We start from the raw sequence: 20,398 nt of genomic DNA on the forward strand, positions 1-20,398 counted from the left end.
TGCTCTTAACCCCTAAAGTAAACTAGCTCTCAGTAGTTTGCTTTGTTCTGAGGTCTTTAAATTAAGAGGTACCAGTGACACAGCATAGCAGTCTCTGATGTGGACCTCTGCTTCACTGACACATGGAAAATGACTGTCCCACCATGCCAGTGTATTAGCAAAGCCACAGCTATTCTGAAAGTACAAGCAACTTTTAATAGGGTATTAGGGCTAATTATGAACAACACTGGAATATGTCTACTTACATATTCCATATGAACAACACTGGAATATGTCTACCTACCTTGCGGATTTATCACTTTCATTTCAGCACTTCCTACATCTTACTGTAGGTAGAGGCATCAGGAATCCCAGAAGGTATAGACAAAGAAAAATGGCCAAAGTCCACCATATTCCAAAGATTCCCATGTGAAGAGGAACCTGGCCAGTCAAAGGGAGATGATTAAGGGTGGAATTGAGGAAAAGGCAGGCCAAAAAAAAGAGAAGTGGCAAGAAGGGTGTTTGGATGGAAATGCTGATGCTGCAGCCTTCTCTGGAGCCTGAGCTGTGTATTGGGAAAACTGCCCCATATAGGCTCTGCTCTGTGTGGAGCCCACTCTGCTCAATACTCTTGGTACCTTTTTCTAAGGGTTGGGAGTCCACTATATAGCTTACTTCACTCAGCTCAGTGGCTTTGTCAGGAAATATCCCCAAAAGGAACGTTTCAGGCTTTTAATTTTCTTCATTTTTCTAGGCTCTAAAAAATACCTGCTTCCCTAATTTCTTACTCTCATTGGGTCTCAGGTCAGAATGTCTTTCATTTTGGCCAGTGTAGAGGACAGAAATGGAATAATTATTGAGGATGATTTTTTTAAAAATCACGAAATTTTTTTTTCTTGTCTCCCTTCTTCCTTTCTTTGAACACATTCTTTATGACAAGCACACCAATTATTATGCTCACTTTACCTCTAGAGAGAATAAATTTAGAGCTTAAAAAGGAAATAATAGTTAGGTTAATACTTTCCTCTTTCTCCTTTCCATACTCCTACCTTTATTAACCTCTCTTTTTAAACACTCTGGGAAGGCTAAAAATGCTCAATGCTCTTTCCCATTAAAGATGAGAAGTCAGATTGGGTGTGTGGGTGTGGGTCATCCTGTCCCTGCTCCCTCTCTCCCTGTTGGGGGGTGAGCTTGGTTTGAGGACCTTGGGTATTCATAGCATCATGGACACCCTTTTCGGTTATGCCATGCTGTTTTCTTATAAGTTATTTTCCGTTTTCTCCCCCTCACCTAGACTGGCCAGAACGGATATCTAAATGACATCAGGTTAGTACCACTTAGCATGTTCTCTGCTTCTCATTGAGCTTTTCAGTGAGGTTAATATAATCCTGTAATGATGCTTTTCTTTGATGTTAACCAACAGACTCTCCAAAGAAGCCTTTTCTTCTAGCTCTCACAAGAGAAGGCAGATTTTTAGGTACTTCTGTGTAATCTTTATCTTTCCTTGTTTTGTTTTTTTTTTTAATTTGTTTGTTTGTTTTGTTTTGCTTTGTTTTGTTTTGCTGTAATCTTTTCAGCGGAGTGAGTTTGCTCCATGCATGGCTGCTTGTGGAATAATTCAGTTTGTGGTTTTTGCAACATTGGATATTTGTCCCCATTAAAAAAACAAAAAACACAGCTTTTGCTCAATGACTTTATTTTTATTGTTGCTGATTTCATTTTAAGTCCTGGATAGGTGGTGAAGGGGACCAAATAGTTATATGGGATAGGTACTGTTTCTTCCCAGAAATTTGCTGGAATTGGGCATTTTTGGAGGAGTTCAACAAATTAAGGTAAAAGAATGGATGTCCTTTAAGCTACCTTTTCTGAATCTGTGGAAAGATATGAAGAGCTTATCCCTGACCCAGCATAGGGAATGTTTTGTATCTTTAAGAAAGAATAGTACTAACACATATACATACAAATACCTCGGTCTATGTAGTTCTCTCTTTGGAACAATGTGTAAATGGGTAAGATGACCCACTTCTGAGGCCCAAGAAGGACCTCAGAAAGGACTGTCTGCCTTAGGAGGTCTTTAGAGCATGTCCTTTATGTGATTGTTCATGACTTGGTCTTAATTGTTGGCGAAAGCTGCTGTACTAACTTCTCCAGTATCTAATATTCTCCATTTTCCACAAAGCAGTCATGAGAACCTTTTATTTCAGTCTCTCTGTTCCACCCCAGCAGATTACTAAAGGTGGTGATGAGAGAAGAGCTACTTTAGGACCCTATCTTGTCACCAACTCATTTTAAATATATTCTTCCCATTTACCGTAGAAAAACTATAGAGCACAATATTTAATACCAGGATTCAGGTCTAATCCTTTCCAAAGGGCTTATGTCTTTTTGAATCCTAAGCTTGATAGGACCTTACTAACTCAGATTAGTTAGAGCTCTCATCCCCGGTACTTCAGTTGTACCTTCCGTATTATCCTTTCTAAAGTTAGTTAAGCCATCTGGAGGTTGGAATAGAGAGATTTTCCATTCTTAGGATGGAGGATTTTATCTCCCTTTCCATATCTTTGAACTTTTTTTCCTAGACTATCCCACCCTTATGTCCATATGAAAGCCCCAGGCAGAAAGGGCTCTGCATTTGTGGTGGTGGTCGAGATAGAGTCCCCCTTTTTAAAAAAATAAGTTCTTGTTCCATATTGTACACTTCAGTTAGAATTCATGCCAGAATACCTATAATAAACAGGAGTTTTAAACTAACTTCTATGTGTGACTTCGTACACAGTGCTTGACAGTTGCTAAAGTACACTAGTTGATTCAGTTCTCTCACTGATTTGATAAACTGGTTTACATGAAAGAAAACAAAAGCAGAGACATTTAAGTGACCAACTCATGTTTTTATGGCTACTAGTGGCAAAACTGGGACTGACTCTTTGTCCAGTGTACTTTTCATCATACCACACCAGCTCTCTACAAGCATCACTCCTTCCTGTCTGAGTATTGTTCCATTCAGAGCCCTAATTCAGACTTACTGCTAAGGATGATGCCCTTATTAATGCTGCAGAACATCAAACTATATCAACTATGCAGATAACTAGAGGCCCGGTACACAGAATTCATGCACGGGTAGGGTCCCTAGGCCTGGCTGTGACGGGGCCGATCAGGTTCCCCACCTCCCCACCTCCTCCTTCCCTCGCTCCCTCAGTGCCCCGCTGGTCGCCTGCCCTGTTCCACGCCGCCCCCTTGTGGTCAGTGCATGTCATAGCGAGTGAGTGAGCGAACTCCCGGTCAAACTCCCAAAGGGACAATTTGCATATTAGCCTTTTATTATATAGGATAGCTTGAAGGATCTAGTTAGCAGGTGCAGCCTTCTCCTATCCAGACCTCCTTTATGCTGCTGCTTTTCATACTGAGTTTTGATTAAAAATCTAGGTCATTTAAATGCAGTTCCATGAACTCTTAAGGGGTACTTCATTCTCTATTTGGGTACTAGTTCAGAACTCTAATGATTAGAAACTGATCTTCTCTAACTGCTTTATACCTTTATACCCAAGTTTGTGCAATAAATACTGATATACCAGATTTCCTCATCCACAATTGGCAATAACTATGGCAGCTTCCCAATCCTTTGAAAGATTCTATTCCCCTGATAAATAAGCCACAATGAGGGTTACTGATATTTTTGCCACCTCTTCCACAAACTTCTCTTCCCACTTCCCAGACACAATAAACTGGACTTTTCACGGCACTGAATCTACTTGTAAAAACTAAGTCAGCTCTGATTTCACAGGAGTATAAAATGTGAGTTTTCTCTGTTCTTCACCCTTATCTCTCTAACACACAACCCAATCCAATGCTCAGAATTGCGTTTGGTAGTTTTCCCTCACTGCCTTATTTTTAGTAAAGTGGAAAGACTTGACTAGAGGTTGGGTGTAGTCGTAGGGAAGGAAAACTGATCTCTTTCCTGACCAAGACTCAACTTAGATTCTTTAACTCTCATGTTAGTCAAAAGATGATCAGATGAGCCACATTTTGAGAACTTGGCCATCACTATCTTGGGGGAGGGAACTGGATGACAGGGCGTTTGGTTTAAAGTTGACTCATTCACTATCCTTTGGTAGGAAAAGTAAGTGGCACAATTGTTATAATAGATAGTACTGTGTTTGATTTAGGTATAAAAGGTCATTAGGATTTTTGCAAAATTCAAGCTCTAATGTCTAATAAGCAGCCTCATCCATTGCTACTGCTATATCCCATTACCCCAAAAAATACACACATCTTTATTGAGTCCTCTCAGTAGACTTGCCTTTGTCCATTAAGATGAAGCTATTGGCTCTCACTTGAGGTCTGGAGATTTCCTGGTTTATACTTCTTTCTTGTTTCCCATTCCACTTTGACATCCCCAAGAAAAAGGGATAAAGTTTTAGAGAACCAGGCATATTTTCTAGCCCTCTATTCTAATGATATAGAGAGTATTCGAGGTCTTTATAAATCTACTTGGAATTTAGAGGAGAATTAGTATGTCACTAACCAGCTGTGCCTGTGTGTTGTTAGCCCACCATGACTGGCTTAGCTAAACAACTAAAAATAGTGATTCAGGCAAATATTTTTCCCATCTTCTCTAAAGTACCTTTGGAGCAGATAGTCTATAAAGAAAGGTATTGTCTTTAATATTATCCCCTTAAGAAAAATACCTTTGATCCTAGCCAGTTTCCTCAGTGGTTAGTGCATTGGCCCACAGACTGAAGGGTCTTGGGTTCGATTCCCATCAAGGGCACATATCTTGGTTGCAGGCTCAACCCCCAGCCCTCGTCGGGGCACATGTGGGAGGCAACCAATCGATGTGTCTCTCTCACATCAATGTTTCTCTGCCTCTCCCCCTCCCTTCCAATCTCTCCAAAAGTCAATGAAGAAAGAAAGAAAAATACCTTTCTATATTACAATAACTGTGAACCTGGTATCTTTGAAACCAAAAGGGATTGCCTTAGGTAGAATGATGGTGAAAAGGATGGAACTCAAGCTACTATGAGTTTTGCTCAATTGCTCCCCAGTATACATTCCAAAATCTTTGTAATTGTTGTCATTTGATTTCCTTAGGTCAGTGGTCGGCAAACTGCAGCTCGCGAGCCACATGCGGCTCGCAAGCCACGGTTTGCCGCTCTGTTGACTAATGAGTTTGCCGACCACTGCCTTAGGTTATTAGTTGTTGGGAATGGGAGATGTGAAAGGAAAACCCCTCATTCTTGGTTGCTTATGGATTAAAAAGTGGTAAGAGCTCAACAAGACTTAGGATTTTCAATGCAACCCTATCTATCTTGAGTATAGCACTTTATAGACACAAGCAGCAATTATAGCATCAGGATAACCTGATGTTTCTAGAGCAAAATAAGAGAGGATGAATTCCTTTTCTCCATAGCCTTTCACCTTGCCTGGGACAGCAGGGTTATTTACATGGAGGCAACTAGGCACAGTCCGTCCTCTGCTGCTTGCCATCCTGGGTCCCAAGAGCATATTTCCTTGATCATGCCAAAGACTTCAGTCCTTAGAGAATCTGGGACCAATTGTTCCCAGATGCCAACATAGAACTTCCACAAAATAGGTTAAATCAATTCCAGACCATCAGACTGAGTTTTCCAGAGTGCCCCTTTAATCCACTATACTCTTCCCACCCCAGAAACAGTAGTCATAAAAAACACCTCTGCCTGGCTGGCGTGGTTCAGTGGTTGAACATCAACCTATGAACCAGGAGGTCACGGTTCGATTTCTGGTCAGGGCACATGCCCATATTGCAGGCTCGATCCCCAGTGGAGGGCGTGAAGAAGGCAGCGATCAATGATTCTCTCATCATTGATGTTTCTACCTCTCTCTCCCTCTTCTTTCCTCTCTGAAATCAATTTAAAATATATATATATTTTAAAATGCCCTAGCCAATTTGGCTCAGTAGATAGAGCGTCAGCCCACGAACTGAAGGGTCCTGGGTTTAATAATGGCCAAGGGCATGTACCTCGGTTGCAGGCTCGATCCCCAGCCCTCATTGGGCACATGCAGGAGGCAACCAATCGATGTGTCTCTCTCACATCAGTGTTTCTCTCTGTCTTTTCCCTTCCCTTCCACTCTCTCTAAAAGTCAATGGAGCCCTGACCGGTTTGGCTCAGTGGATTGAGCATCGGCCTGTGGACTGAAGGGTCCCGGGTTCAATTCCGGTCAAGGGCATGTACCTTGGTTACAGGCATATCCCCAATAGGGGGTGTTCAGGAGGCAGCTGATCGATGTTTCTCTCTCATTGATGTTTCTAACTCTCTTTCCCTCTCCTTTCCTCTCTGTAAAAAATCAATAAAATATATTAAAAAAATAAAAATCAATGGAAAAAATGTCCTTGGGTGAGGATTAACAAAAAAAAAGAAAGAAACACCTCTGCTGTCTTAGACACATTATGTGGAAGACCTGTTGTGGGATCTATCTATGTCATTGGCTACTCCTGCCTTCTAGCACTGATAACTTCTAGGAGTCCTTTTGTTTTAAGAACTCCCAGAAAAAGATGGTACCCCTCTGCTCCCCACTATTTCCTGCATGTCTGGGGTCCTGCAGTGGGGAGCTGGGGGAAGAGACCACAGCCAATCTCAGCATCATGTGTGTGGTTCCCACCCACCTCTGGTCTGTTGTATTGAGTTGCCAGTGCGCTGTCTTCCAGATGTGCCCCCATGCTCTTTGTTAATATACCGGGTATTGTTCTGTCTGCTCTCATCAACTCTTGATGGGCCAGCCAACTAACAAGAAGTCAGTGCCCATCCTCTCCCCAACCTCACCCCTTCTTTGTTATTGAAAGAATAGAAATGAACTCTCTCCTAGCCCTTCTGCAGAAGTGGTAGGTGGAGGGTGCTCTGACCACTGTGGTCTCTGCAGGGGGAACCGTGAGGGGCTAAGCCGCACCTCAAGCAGCCGCCAGAGCAGCACAGACAGCGAACTCAAATCCCTGGAGCCACGGCCTTGGAGCAGCACGGACTCTGATGGCTCTGTTCGAAGCATGCGGCCCCCTGTCACCAAAGCCAGCAGTTTCAGCGGAATCTCTATCCTCACCCGGGGTGACAGCATTGGGAACAGTAAAGCTGGCAGTGCAGGAAGGATCTCCAGGCCAGGTACTACAACTTCTCACATGTGTCATGCTATCATGTTTTGCTTGTCGTTTGCAAAAAACCACACTGATACTTACTTTTTTTAAAATTTAAATTCTTTATTGTTTAAAGTATTATATATGTCTCCTTTTTTCCCCATTGACCACTCCCCAGCCCTGATACTTTTAATAAAACACTTGTCCCAATATTGTGTCCTGGAAACCTAACACAGCCAGATGAGGGAAAATTTGATTTCTTGAATTAATCCATTGTCCTTTTGAGTACTCTCTCTGATTTTCTTTCAGACCTTTCCTACTGGGGGAAAAAAACTGATTGGATTAGATTAATTGATCTGATTTCTGACTGAGGTGGGACATCCCTATAAGCCCAGGTTCAGGTCACATACTGAGATGAGAAGATAGCTGCTTTCATTCTGTGGCCTCTGAGATTATAAGGAGGGTCTGTAGAGCAGAGGGAACCCTTAGAATTTAGCTATTTGTAATTCATTGGTGGCAGCCAATAGGCTAGGACTTAGAGAGGTACTTCTGTGGCTGCTTCCCTGGAGCTTGTCACTGAGAAAAGGAGCATGAGTTCCACCTGCCAGCCCTGTAGCCACCCTTTAGCTCTTCTCATCTGCTATGAATCCTTCTCCATCTATTCCTATTGCACTCTTAGCAGAGGGATATTTAGCTCTTTATGCCAAGTGGAACTCTGTTCCACCATCTTCCTGCCTATGAAGAATTACTTGAGAAAACCAAGATGGCGGCATAGGTAGTCACCTATACTTGCTGCCTCTCACAACCACATCAAAACCACAACTAAACGGCAGAACAACTACCACCCAGAACCACGGGAAAGCTGGCTGAGTGGAAGTTTCACAACTAGAGAGGTGAAGAAAACGCATTGAGACTGCTAAGAGGTGCGGAGGTGCGGAAAGTGCTGGCACCTGGATGTGCTGCTCTTTTAACTGGGAGGGAGATACAAGCTCCCGCTTGCTCTGAACTCCAGTTCCGGGCGAGACTCTGGGGGACCCAGGAACATTCGGGGAGAAACTGGACTGTCTGGCATCTGGACAGGAACGCGAGGGCGGCTTACTCTTAGAGTTGCTCTCAGCAATCATTCATGCACAGGGGCGCAGGATGCAGAGAACCACAGAGAACCGGGGACTTCTCTGGTTCAGAGCTGACTGGCAGCCATTGCTGTTTGCTCCGCCCTGGTGATTCCCAGAGACCCTGCCCCACCCAATTTACAACCCCACCCAAGCTATGAGCAGAGGCTTTTGCATATGAATGGCCTGTACTTTTGCCTAAAACCTGTCAAACTGCAGCTGGGTCAGAGAGCCCCAGAGCTTCCAAAAGAAGGCCCAAGGCAGCAGCAGCCTTGCTTCACAGCTCGGCCTCGTCTGGGCACTTCCAAACCCCATACAAAGAGGAGGAGTCTGCAGATGTCTCTGTAGCTCCTGCTGGGTGGCCCCAGACAGTGGCTGGCCTTGCACCTCCTTGGAGATCCAAGAGCCAGTGTATCCAGTGGTCAGAATGAGACCATACCGGATTACAACTCTTCACATCCATAAGAGACACACTCAAGGGGCAGACTCAGTGAGCACCAAATCCTTACTGAAGCAAATCCTGCCCCAAAAGGGTGTCTACTGCGCAACAGATCTTCCAGTGTAGACACAGCTGGTCATCACAGCCAATTGGCCTGGAGGTGAATTCCTCCCAGTGATACCAACAGCAATCAAGGGTTAACTATAACAAGACTGTACAAACAGCCCACAGAGGGATGCATCAAGAACGTCCACCTCAGGTGACTGGGGAGGCTGAGCCACTGGGCCCTATAGGACACCAACCACACAAGGCCACTATCAACTCAAGGAGACTTAGCAGCTACCCAGTACATAGAAACGAACACAGGGAAACAGCCAAAATGCGGAGACTAAGAAACAAGTCACAAATGAAAGAAATGGAGGAAAGCAAAATACTGGATATAGAGTTCAAAACCATGGTTATAAGGTTACTCAAGAATCTTCTAGAAACCTCGGAGAAATTTAGTGAGACCCTCAAGGATATGAAAAAGGACCAATCAGAAATTAAGCATACACTGACTGAAATAAAGAATAACATACAGAGATCCAACAGCAGACTAGAGGATCCCAAGAATCAAGTCAAAGATTTGAAATGCAAAGAAGCAAAAAAACAACCGGAAAAGCAAAAAGAAAAAAGAATCCAAAAATATGAAGATAGTGTTAGGAGCCTCTGGGACAACTTCAAGCGTACAAACATCTGAATTATGGGGGTGCCAAAAGAAGAGAGAGCAAGATATTGAAAACCTATTTGAAGAAATAATGACAGAAAACTTCCCCTACCCGGTAAAAGAAATAGACTTACAAGTCCAGGAAGAGCAGAGAACCCCAAACAAGAGGAATCTAAAGAGGACCACACCAAGACACATCATAATTAAAATGCCAAAGGCAAAAGACAAAGAGAGAATCTTACAAGCAGCAAGAGAAAAACAGTTACCTACAAGGGAGTACCCATACTACTGTCAGCTAATTTCTCAACAGAAACTATGCAGGCCAGAAGGGAGTGGCAAGAAATATACAAAGTGATGAATAGCAAGAACCTACAACCAAGATTACCCAGCAAAGCTATCATTTAGAATTGAAGGTCAAATAAAGAGCTTCACAGACAAGAAAAAGCTAAAGGAGTTCATCACCACCAAACCAGTATTATATGAAATGCTGAAGGGTATTCTCTAAGAAGAGGAAGAAAAAGGTAAAGATAAAAATTATGAACAACAAAGTGACAACAAATACATATCTATCAACAAGTGAATCTAAAAATCAAGTGAATAAAAAATCTGATGAACAGAATAAACTGGTGAATATAATAGAATCAGGGGCACAGAAAGGGAGTGGACTGACAATTCTCAGGGGGACAGGGGTGTGGAGGTACGGGAAGAGATTGGACAAAAATCTTATACCTATGGACAAGGACAGTGGGGTAGAAACCGGGTGGAGGGAAACTATAGGGGGGAAAAAGAGGAACAGCTGTAATTATCTGAACAATAAAGATTTATTTAAAAAAAAAAAAAAAGAATTACTTGATTCTCCTCCCAGAAGTTCTGTAGGTCTTATCCTCAGAAGATGTCAGTAGTGTTGAAGATTTTTGCCTCTGACTGTTGGGTCTTTGCTGCCCTTCCCTGATACCTCCTTTCTAATTCCATTGCCTCTGCCTTTATACAGGCCTTTATCTTCTCTTATTTAATTATGACACTAGCCCTCAAGTTGGTTTTCCGTCCTCAGCCCTTTTTATAGGCAATTTACCAATCTGTAACATAGATCTAATCAAATCACTCCTCTCTTAAAAACATTCATGTTTTTCCATTCCCTGCATAGTAAAATCTGAATTACTTATTACAGCATAACTTCCTGGCTCTAGTTTGCCATCTCAATCTTATTTCAAGATATCTTTCTCTGGCCCTCCAACAATTTCTTGAATATGATACTAGCTTTGTCTCCTCTCAGTCTTATAAGCCTTCTATTCATCCTTCAAAACTATCTGTCCTGCCACTTCCTCTTTAAACCCTTCCCTTTAACCCTTCCAGGAGTTATTGCTTCCTCATCTTTGCTTTCATACAATTTTGTTTGTATCAGTGATGCATCAGTTATCCTTATGAGATTGTAATCATTGTGTGGGTGTTCACCTTTTGTCAGGAGATCCTGTGCTGTTTAAGGGCAAAGACTGTGTTCCCTTTATTTTAGTGTACTCAGTTCATTATACAATGCCTCACACATCCTATATAATAAAAGGCTAGTATGCAAATCGACTGAACGGCAGAACTACTGGTCACTATGACGTGCACTGACCACCAGGGGCAAACGCTCAATGCAGAAGCTGCCCCTTGGTGGTCAGTGCACTCCCACAGGGAGAGCGCCGCTCAGCCAGAAGCCAGGCTCATGGCTGATGAGCACAGCGGCGGTGGCGGGAGCCTCTCCCTCCTCCAAGGCAGTGCTAAGGATATCCGACTGATGGCCTAGGCCCAAGGTTTCCCAGACTGTGAGAGGGCGCAGGCTGGGCTGAGGGACTCCACCCTGAGTGCACAAATTTCGTGCACCAGGCCTCTAGTAGTAGATATTCATTAAAAGTATTTTGTGTGAATGCATGCATGACTTGGAGAGCCTGGAAATGGGGAAAACAGATGAAGGTTGTGAGTATTTGCATGTGCTTGGAGAGGCAAGGCTGCCTTCTCAGCAACTTTTGTGAGATGCTGAAAGTTGAGAAGAAATCAAAGAGAAAACAAGTCTCTTAAAGGACTAGGAATCTGTACTTTCCCAGGAAATAAACATTTATGTTTTCAGATATCTAATCATGATGGACAGATACTAGGCATTTTGGGGGAGGTGACTTAGCCTCACATTTTGTTCAATGCTAAAACCAAACATTGACAATCAAGGTAGTTACTGTCCCTAGGGAACAGAAATGTGCTAAGATGAGGACTCCCATCATCAGGACAGCTGAAATGCATCCATGCTAATATGTGTATCTTCCCAAGACAATTGGGGAAATGGACAGGAGAGTGAGGAGAACAGCAAAGAAAGACTAGAGCCCTGCAGTTGGGCCCTCCAGGGGTGGTATGTTCATGACTTGCACTTACAGCTCTTGGTGGGTCTCCTCTTTGCCTTAGGTATGGCTCTAGGTGCCCCAGAAGTGTGCAACCAAGTCACCTCATCCCAGTCTGTCCGGAGCCTTCTCCCCTGTACTGCCCAGCAACAGCAGCAGCAGCAGCAGCTCCCTGCTCTCCCACCCACGTCTCAGCAACAGCCACCCTTGAATAATCACATGATCTCACAGGTGAGTCACTGCTCAGTGCCAGATCCCCCTTTGCTCAGATTCAAGCAAGCTCTGGAAGTACAATCATGTCTCTTGTGCTGTGGGTAGTAAGAAAGATGTGTTTTTGGAGACATGCCACTCTCTCCCCCATTTCTCATTTGTTAGTTTTGGGGAAAGAAGAATAAGGATGAAGGTTTGGCCAAAGTGCTCTTCGTAGTGTCAGTCTGGGAGATTTTTGCTTTATATATTTCTTCCTCTTCCCCTGAAAATTGTCAGTGGGATCTTTTACCCCATTCCACATTTCTGCTATACCCCATCTCTCAGTATATCCTGTATAATTAACAAGATGATTTTGCTCAATATATCTATATATAGAGCTTAAAAAGACCATAGCTTCCACCATAGTCTGACTGAATGTACTCATGTGACTGTTGACCCATAAACATATATTTATGTGTTGGGGTTAGGGGAAAAGGAAATAACACTCAAGGCCCCTGCAATACCTATGTCATAAATCACAAACCCTCTCCCCCCCCCGCCAATATTTTCTGTTTTCCATGCCATAAAAGAGCTCCTCTTTCTGTTGCTGGATGGGTAGATGTTGGTACCAACTAGGGTGTGAGTGAAGTTTTGCTTCTATGGGGACTATCCAAGCCATCAGCAAAAGAGTTAAATCCTATTCTAAATGGAATCTCAGTATTCTAGGTTTAAAAGTCTCCTTAATAACCTGAGGAGAGCTGCTCTGAGCTCTTCATGAATAGAGCCCATGCTTTATCCCAAAGTGTTCACTGGTAGTCAGGAATCCCATGTCTGTACTCTGTTATGCTGTAGTTAAAATTCTTGTTACAGGCTCCCTTGTCTCTCTGTTTAGTTAGTCCAGCTTGACCTAAAATATATCTCTTCCATAGGTACAAGAAACAAGTTCCAAGCACTCATACCCCAGAAAACTAGAGTGGAAAGACCCCAGAATGGCCCAGTACTGTCCCATTCAAATACTGTGAAATGAAGCTAAAATAAAAAACATGAATATCTAGGAAACCCTGCTTTGTGTTTTAATGTAACCCACATGCAGATCATTCTAGTCTTTCATATTAGTCCCTAAATCAGTTTCTCTATGATCCTGACTTACTTTCTTCTAACACCATCTACCTCATTAAATCTCATCCTAATATATGAAAACCCAGGGTCCGTCACGACCGGAGGCTCAACCAACCAGAAGTCAGTCCTGCAGTCAGCGCTGGGTTGCTGTGGCGACCCAGCACTGACTGCTGCAGCTGCAGATGCAGTGACCCAGCACTGACTGCTGAGGGGGCTGCAAATCAGGCCTGGAGAGAGGCTTGAAGAGAGAAGCATGGTCTGATCCATAGCAGCTGTTGATCAGCACTTGCCTCTCTCTTTCTCTCCAGGCCAGGCCAGCAGCTGCACCTCCATTTCTCTCCAGGCCTCCATCGGGGCTGCTGATCAGCCCCATCTTTCTGATCAGGCCCCATTGATAGGCCCAGAGATGCTGACTGGCACAGAAACCGACCAATCAGAACGAAATCTGGGTGAAGTGTGAGGAGCCAATGCCTAGGAGGCGGAGCTTTTGACGCTGACATAGAAACCAACCAATCAGAACTAAATTGGCTGGCAGAGGAGGGCATTTGGGGGTGAGATCAGGCCTGCAGGGGAGGGCAGTTGGGGGCAAGATCAGGCCAGCAGGGGAGGGCAGTTAGGGGTGATCAGGCAGGCAGAGGCAGTTAGGGGCTATCAGGCTGGCAGGGAAGGGCAGTTGGGGGCAATCAGGCTGGCATGGGAGAGCATTTTGGGGGGGCAAGATCAGGCTGGCAGGGGAGGGCCATTGGGGGCAAGATCAGGCCAGCAAGGGAGAGCAGTTGGGGGCAACCAGACCGGCAGGGGAGGGCAGTTGGGGGCGAGATCAGGCCTGCAGGGGAGGGCATTTGGGGGTGAGATCAGGCCAGCAGGGGAGGGCAGTTAGGGGTAATCAGGCAGGCAGAGGCAGTTGGGGGTGAGATCAGGCCAGCAGGGGAGAGCAGTTGGAGGTAATCAGACAGGCAGGCAGAGGCAGTTAGGGGCAATCAGGCAGGCAAGCAGAGAGGTTAGGGGCATCAGGCAGGCAGGCAGAGGGTTTAGGGGCAGTCAGGCAGGCAGGCAGGTGAGCGGTTAGGAGCCAGCAGTCCCAGATTGTAAGAGGGATATCTGATTGGAAAGGGTGCAGGCTGGGCTGAGGGAACTCCCCCGCTCCATGCATGAATGAATTTTGTGCACCAGGCCACTAGTATATATATAATTGATTTCAGAGAGGAAGGGGGAGGGAGAGAGGGGGGAGGAGGGGGAGGGAGGGGAGGGGAGGAGAGGGAGAGAGAGACAAAGAAAGAAAGAAAGAAAGAAAGAAAGAAAGAAAGAAAGAAAGAAAGATCAGTAATGAGAGAGAATCATTGATCAGCTGCCTCCTGCATGCCCCACATTGGGGATCGAGCCCTCAACTCAGGCACTCAGGCATATGCCCTGACTGGGAATTGAACCATGACCCTCCTGGTTTATAAAGTCAATGCTCAACCACTGAGCCACATAAGCTGGGCCCTGTCTGTGTCTTAACTCAGACCTATAATGGGGTAAACGCTGTGCTCCTCTCTCTAGCTATCTTCTGTGTATGTATGTTTCACATTTCTAGGAGCCCAGTTTTTTGGGGGTTGGTTTTGTTTGTTTGTTTGTTTTCTAAAATGTGTGGATTTTAATATAGTCTTGCTCCCTTTTTTCCCTCTTAGTTTTCCATCTGCCTCCTCCTTCTATCCATATCTAGAAACAGACAGCAAGAATAGAACAGAAATAGAAAGATAAAGAGAATAACCATTTTAGACTGAAAAATTTTTAAATAATTTCCAAGTGACTGGCCCTGAGTCCCAAATTTTACTCAATTGGATTCTGTCTCTGCCTCTGCATCATGAGGGTCAGTGGGTCAGCTGTTGGTATTGACTGACCTGCAGGGAGTATAGTGCTAATTTAGGCCCTGTAGCTTGGGAACCGGGGAGCATTATTTGGTATAGAGATCTCTGCTCCCTCAGAAATTTATTCCTGAGATTAATTGTGATCACAAACTCCAAACCAAAAATTCTTAGCCTGGTTAAGTTTTGGTGTCCCTGAAGCATTTGTGGTAGCTGCTAATATTTTTATACACTTCCACCCCCCATATGTAGTTCCTTTTTTCTTCCTCTCCACTTTTTCTCCTTCTCTCTTTATCCTTTTCTTCTTCTTCTTACTGCCCTTTTCTTTCTTTTCTGTTTGACCCTGTCTTTCAGTGCTGGTGGCTCTCCAAACTCAAGTTGCTGAGCTCCAAAATAGTTATTGTTCAGTTTCTCAAAAGGTACATAATAGAGCAGGCATGAAGGAAGTGACCATACACACACATACCACTGTGCTTATTCTAAAGATTTTCCTTTGGAAGAGAAACTGATAAAATATAGTTACCTTTAGCTCTGTAGCAAGAGACATTTGTCCCAGGCTTGGAGACACTGCTGGCTAAACTGTGCTGTTTCCCTTCTTGGCAGGCCTCTGCTGTCAGAGCAGGCCTCCATATCGTATATCAGCAGTGCATGTGAAATCAAGGAGTGAGACTGAGGATTAAAGGGCCAGAGGCTACCTTTTGCCCAATTTACTTAAAGTGGAATAGGCCTCTTAAAAAGGAGCCCTCTCCAAACCTCTCGCCAGGAGCCCAGTCAAGCATCTAAACACCAATGATTTAGTCCAGAATTTGCCAGTAGGTGACTATCACATCCCTCAGGGCCAGTCTTTGGCTTCCTCATGGTTTTTAGGAAGTTCCCTAACTCAGGAGTTTGAGACTCTCTAAGAAGAAAACTGCACTAAAGGTAGAAGTGGTATAACTTAAAAATAGCACAGCCCGGCTGGCATGGCTCAGTAGTTGAGCCTAGACCTATGAAACAGGAGGTCACGGTTCGATTCCGGTTAGGGCACATGCCTGGGGTTGCAGGCTGGATCCCCAGTGTGGGGCATGCAGGAGGCAGCTGATCAATGATTCTCTATCATCATTGATGTTTCTATCTCTCTCTCCCTCTTCCCTTCCTCTCTAAAATCAATAAAAATACATATTTTTAAATAGCACTGAGATGCCTACCTTTACCACTACGCTTCTCAAGAGAGTCCTAAGAAAGGAGCATTTCTTCTCTCTTCACTTTTTACTTAAAACTCACAAATTCACATGAGGAAATCAGGCAGCCTTATTTTACCACTTCACTTTCTCTTTGGTCACCCTTTCTTCCTCTGGAGGATATAAAGCACATTAGGCCCTCTTCTAAGAAAAAGAAGAGGATTAGGATAATAGAAAATGGGTTTAAAAACTACCAGCACAGATAGCTCATGCTGAGAAGATTGGCCAGCAGTTATATTTGGAATGCCACTGGCTTACAGAAAATAAGTATGCCAGGAGAGCTGAGAGTTTATTTTCAAGGCTGTGGCAGCATCTCTCCCAGGTCACACAGTGAAGTCTCAGTAACTTTTTCCTAACCAAGATGACTTACATTTTACTTAATCCAGATATCAGGAGTGTTCTCCATTTTGGGGGTCTTCTAATTCCTGGACTCTTAGCTTCTAGAAGTTAGTCCCCTCTATGAAAGGGTCTCTCCAGAGATAAGTGGCAGGAGAGGATATTGATACCTTGGGTCTCCCACACCTCTTGTTACTCTAAATTTGAAAGGAAGAAGGAGAATTATACAAACAAAAAGATGTTTGTGTAATTCTGTTTAGCTTCTTTCCCACCCTCCCTATTGCTAGAGTGGAGAGGAAGAATATATGTCAGGTAGAACTATGTTCCCATCCAAATTCTGCAGATTAGCTGTGTGATCCTGGATGTGTGATTTAATCTCTCTGAACCTTACTATCTTAACTGCAAATACAAGTTATCATATCTCCTTATAAGATTATTGTGAAGCTATAATGAGATAAAATATATAAATGAGACAATGAATGTAAAAGTTATTTCCCTCTCTCTTCCTAGCCTCTTCCCTTTCTCCTACCCCTCCTACCACCATCAGGGGCCATGACTGGAGAACTGATGAGGGATTGAAATGGCTGGAAAGGAAGAAGAGAGAGAAAAAATAATTCCTTATTAGTTGGTTTAGAATACACCAAATGCTCCTGCTTGTGGCTAATGAAGGGACTGAAGGAACAAAAGTTAAAACTAAGGCTATTTATATTTTATTCCTAAATCCCTCCCTGTTTGCTTATGGGGGCATTTTTTATACTGCCCTCATAGCCTGGAGTTTCACAGAACAATCTTGGAGCAAGAGGATATAGCCTTAACCAGGCGTGAACTGACTGTTTTTTCCTTCTGCCCTCGGGAGGGAGATGATCCCTGTGAATGAGCACTTCCTCCAGGAGAGCTGTGCTGTGAAATTAGGAGTGTGCCTGGGAGAGCTCAGCCAGACCTTGGATGATGCTCAGAAACAAGAATCCGTTTTGTTTTGTTTTTTAATGTTTTTTGTTGATTTCAGAAAGAGGAAGCGAGAGGGAGAACGAGATAGAAACATTAATGATGAGAGAGAATCATGGATGGGCTGCCTCCTTCACACCCCCTACTAGGGATCGAGCCCACAGTCCAGGCATGTGTCCTGACCAGAATCAAACCATGACCTCCTGGTTCATAGGTCGATACTTAGAACTACTGAGTCATGCTGGCCAGGCCAAGGGATCTCTTTCAAATGGACATTTGAGGAGGGTTTATGATTATGTTCCTCAGGAATCATGTTTAGAAAAAATGTTTTGGGAAAAGCTATGTTTGGAATCAGACAGCAGACCCCAGCTCTGAGAGTTCTAAAATTGGTCACAATAGCTGCAAAGTCCTGAGTGGCTAATGGGGTGGGGTCTCCATACTGCTTAGCAGCCTTGCTATTCATGTGAAATTTCTTTTATGATTAACATTGTTCCTTCCCTTTTCCTCCCCATCTCTACCCTGCTGCCTTTCCCTGTGCCTCCCTTTTCTCTTCCCTTTTCCACATGTCTCTCTGCTGGTCCACAGCCTGTCCCAGCTCTGCAGCCCTCTCCACAGCCTGTTCAGTTCTCTCCAGGCTCCTGTCCCCAAGTCCTTCTGCCAGTGTCTCCACCCCAGCAGTACAACATGGTATAAACTTCATTACCCCTTTTTGTCTTGTCCTTGTGTGGCCTGTATCTCTGGGTATGTCTGGGTCAGTCTGTGACATCCTTGCAAAGCAGTTGTGCTTTTTGGAGGGCCATGTTAAAAAGTGTTTCTTCTTGTGGGGCCAGTATAGGCTGAAGTATACTCCTCTCTAGTGACCACATCACAGTAATTTAGCCATCAAACGATGCCTAAATATAAGAGAGAGGAACACTGAGTTCCCCTGAGTTATAGGAAGGGAAACACAACCAGATGTTGATCTAACCTGGGCTCATCTTTTCCTTTAAAAATAAAAACACAATTGCAGACTTCTCTGGTCCCACTGGTAAAAACTTAAAATGTTCCCTTCTGTTACCATGTTATTTTACATAAAAAGTAGCCTTTTCTAATGCATAACACTTGCTGTTTAGTTTGTACCTTGACTATAAATCCTTTGAAGATCTGATTTGCCTCATAGTTGATAACTTCTTTCATGATATAGGAGGACTGGCTTCTTTTTATTTCATGTTAATCACACCTGTCTGCTTTCTCACTAGAATCCCCTCTTGTCTCCTACCTCTTATCTCTATTCTGAAAAGTCCTAGAATATGAACCTCAAAATAATCAGCAGTCCAGTACTCTTGTCATTTGTTTCTGCCCATTAAGGTAGTTAAATAGCTAACTTGAAGATCAGATCCCTGAAAACTGAGTGAAATCACAGGAAAACATTACCTTTTGTTCCTACTAGGTTTTTTTTTTTTTTTTGGTTTTTGGTTCTTTTTGCAAAAGAACTCTTCTGCGTGTGTATGTATTTGTGTGTGTGTCAATTACTGTCCAGGGAGCAGAAAGGACAGGAAGCTAACAAACTAACCTATCACCGTACAAGTGAGAGATGGAACACCATCACTCTTGCTGCTTAGAGAAGAGGGCTGAGAGAGAAGGCAATTACAGACTAGCCAGTCAGTCTCACCCTCCAGCTCAGCTACTCACCCTGGCCTCCTTTCAGAGGTGAGAATTAGAAGTGGTTTCTGAAGGGCAGGAGAACTCTAGGCAAGTATCAGAGAACAGAGGTGGAAATGACCTTGAAAGGGAGTAAGGAGATAAGCAGCAGGAGTGGGAGTCCATCAGTCTTTCTGCTGCATAGGCAGAGCTGGGGAGCCGAATGAACCGAGCCACCCATAATCCATTCAAGGTGTTATCTTGGTCCTTTATTATAAAAACAGGATTTTTGGCAACATAGGGCACTTTGTGTGGTTGGAGGCAGGAGGAAGACAGGAAATGGAAAGGCTTATAGTCTTTTTTTTTTTTTAACCCGCTAGTTTGTCCTGTTTTTCTATATATAGAAGTTGTGTCTTTGCTCCCATCTCCCCAGGACAAATTCTAATAAAAATCATAATCAGAGTGGCCATTGTTACCTCACATGTGGTAAGGAGACTGGCCTCCCAGGGCAGAGGCAGGAGTGTCTCACATTTGGTGTAGGTAAGGAAGGTTGTAGATGGGGTTGCTATTTCTGTGTGTCTGTGTTGAAGCCGAGAACATGGGGCTTGACACCACCTCAGTCCTTGAGTCTCCACTACTTTTTCAACAGGTAGATGACCTCAGCAATCCCTTTGGACAGATGAGCCTTAATCGCCAAGGTTCTACTGAAGCAGCTGACCCATCCACAGCTCTGTTCCAGCCCTCGCTTATCTCCCAGCACTCTCAGCAGACTAGCTTCATCATGGCTTCCACAGGACAGCCCCTCCCCACTTCCAACTATTCCACCTCTAGCCATGCAACACCTACTCAGCAAGTCCTGCCACCCCAGGGCTATATGCAGCCTCCTCAGCAAGTGAGTGGCTCTGGTTCCCAGCTTAAATCACTAATTCCGTTTGTCTAGTATTATATTCTTCTCTCTTCCTCTGATTTAGACCAGAGGGGATACCTATTCCTCATCTCCATTTCCCACTAGTTGTCTTTTTAGTTAGAAGGTTTCTTTCTACATGACACAAGTCCTCCCAGTTCTTTTTCAAATTTGTATACCAGTGCTGCAATTGCAGACCCAAAATATCTCCATTTACAGATTTTTGGCCATCAACCGTGATTGATAGTTTGGGGACCTTCTCACACATCTCTTTCCTCTCACCATAGATCCAGGTTTCTTACTATCCCCCTGGACAGTATCCTAACTCCAACCAGCAATATCGACCTCTCTCTCACCCGGTGGCCTACAGCCCCCAACGTGGTCAACAGTTGCCTCAGCCATCCCAACAGCCTGGTAAGGGGAACTGCTGGTGTAAGAAGACAGTGAATAGGGGAAGGGCGGAGACTGGGAAAGAGAATTACCATCCCTGTTTGTTGTTTTTTTTTTTAAAAAA

At 44.0% G+C, this 20,398-nt stretch overlaps 1 protein-coding gene across 24 annotated transcripts in view; it reads left to right on the plus strand.

The window, feature by feature from the left end:
- The window catches only part of R3HDM2 (R3H domain containing 2), a 212,756-nt gene that overhangs the window by 177,640 nt on the left and 14,718 nt on the right, over nucleotides 1–20,398 (plus strand). For 12 of the 24 annotated variants that reach the window (XM_080663014.1, XM_080663001.1, XM_080663018.1 and 9 more), the window contains 7 exons: nucleotides 1,274–1,305; nucleotides 1,403–1,456; nucleotides 6,874–7,106; nucleotides 11,769–11,935; nucleotides 17,946–18,047; nucleotides 19,630–19,872; nucleotides 20,172–20,298. In XM_080663014.1, the coding sequence (XP_080519140.1) occupies nucleotides 1,274–1,305; nucleotides 1,403–1,456; nucleotides 6,874–7,106; nucleotides 11,769–11,935; nucleotides 17,946–18,047; nucleotides 19,630–19,872; nucleotides 20,172–20,298 (958 nt within the window). The remainder of the gene's footprint in view (nucleotides 1–1,273; nucleotides 1,306–1,402; nucleotides 1,457–6,873; nucleotides 7,107–11,768; nucleotides 11,936–17,945; nucleotides 18,048–19,629; nucleotides 19,873–20,171; nucleotides 20,299–20,398) is intronic. The other 12 variants (XM_080663004.1, XM_080663017.1, XM_080662997.1 and 9 more) reach the window with 3 other exon arrangements.

Source organism: Plecotus auritus, assembly GCF_963455305.1.
Source record: "Plecotus auritus genome assembly, chromosome: 3".
NCBI classification, from domain to species: domain Eukaryota; kingdom Metazoa; phylum Chordata; class Mammalia; order Chiroptera; family Vespertilionidae; genus Plecotus; species Plecotus auritus.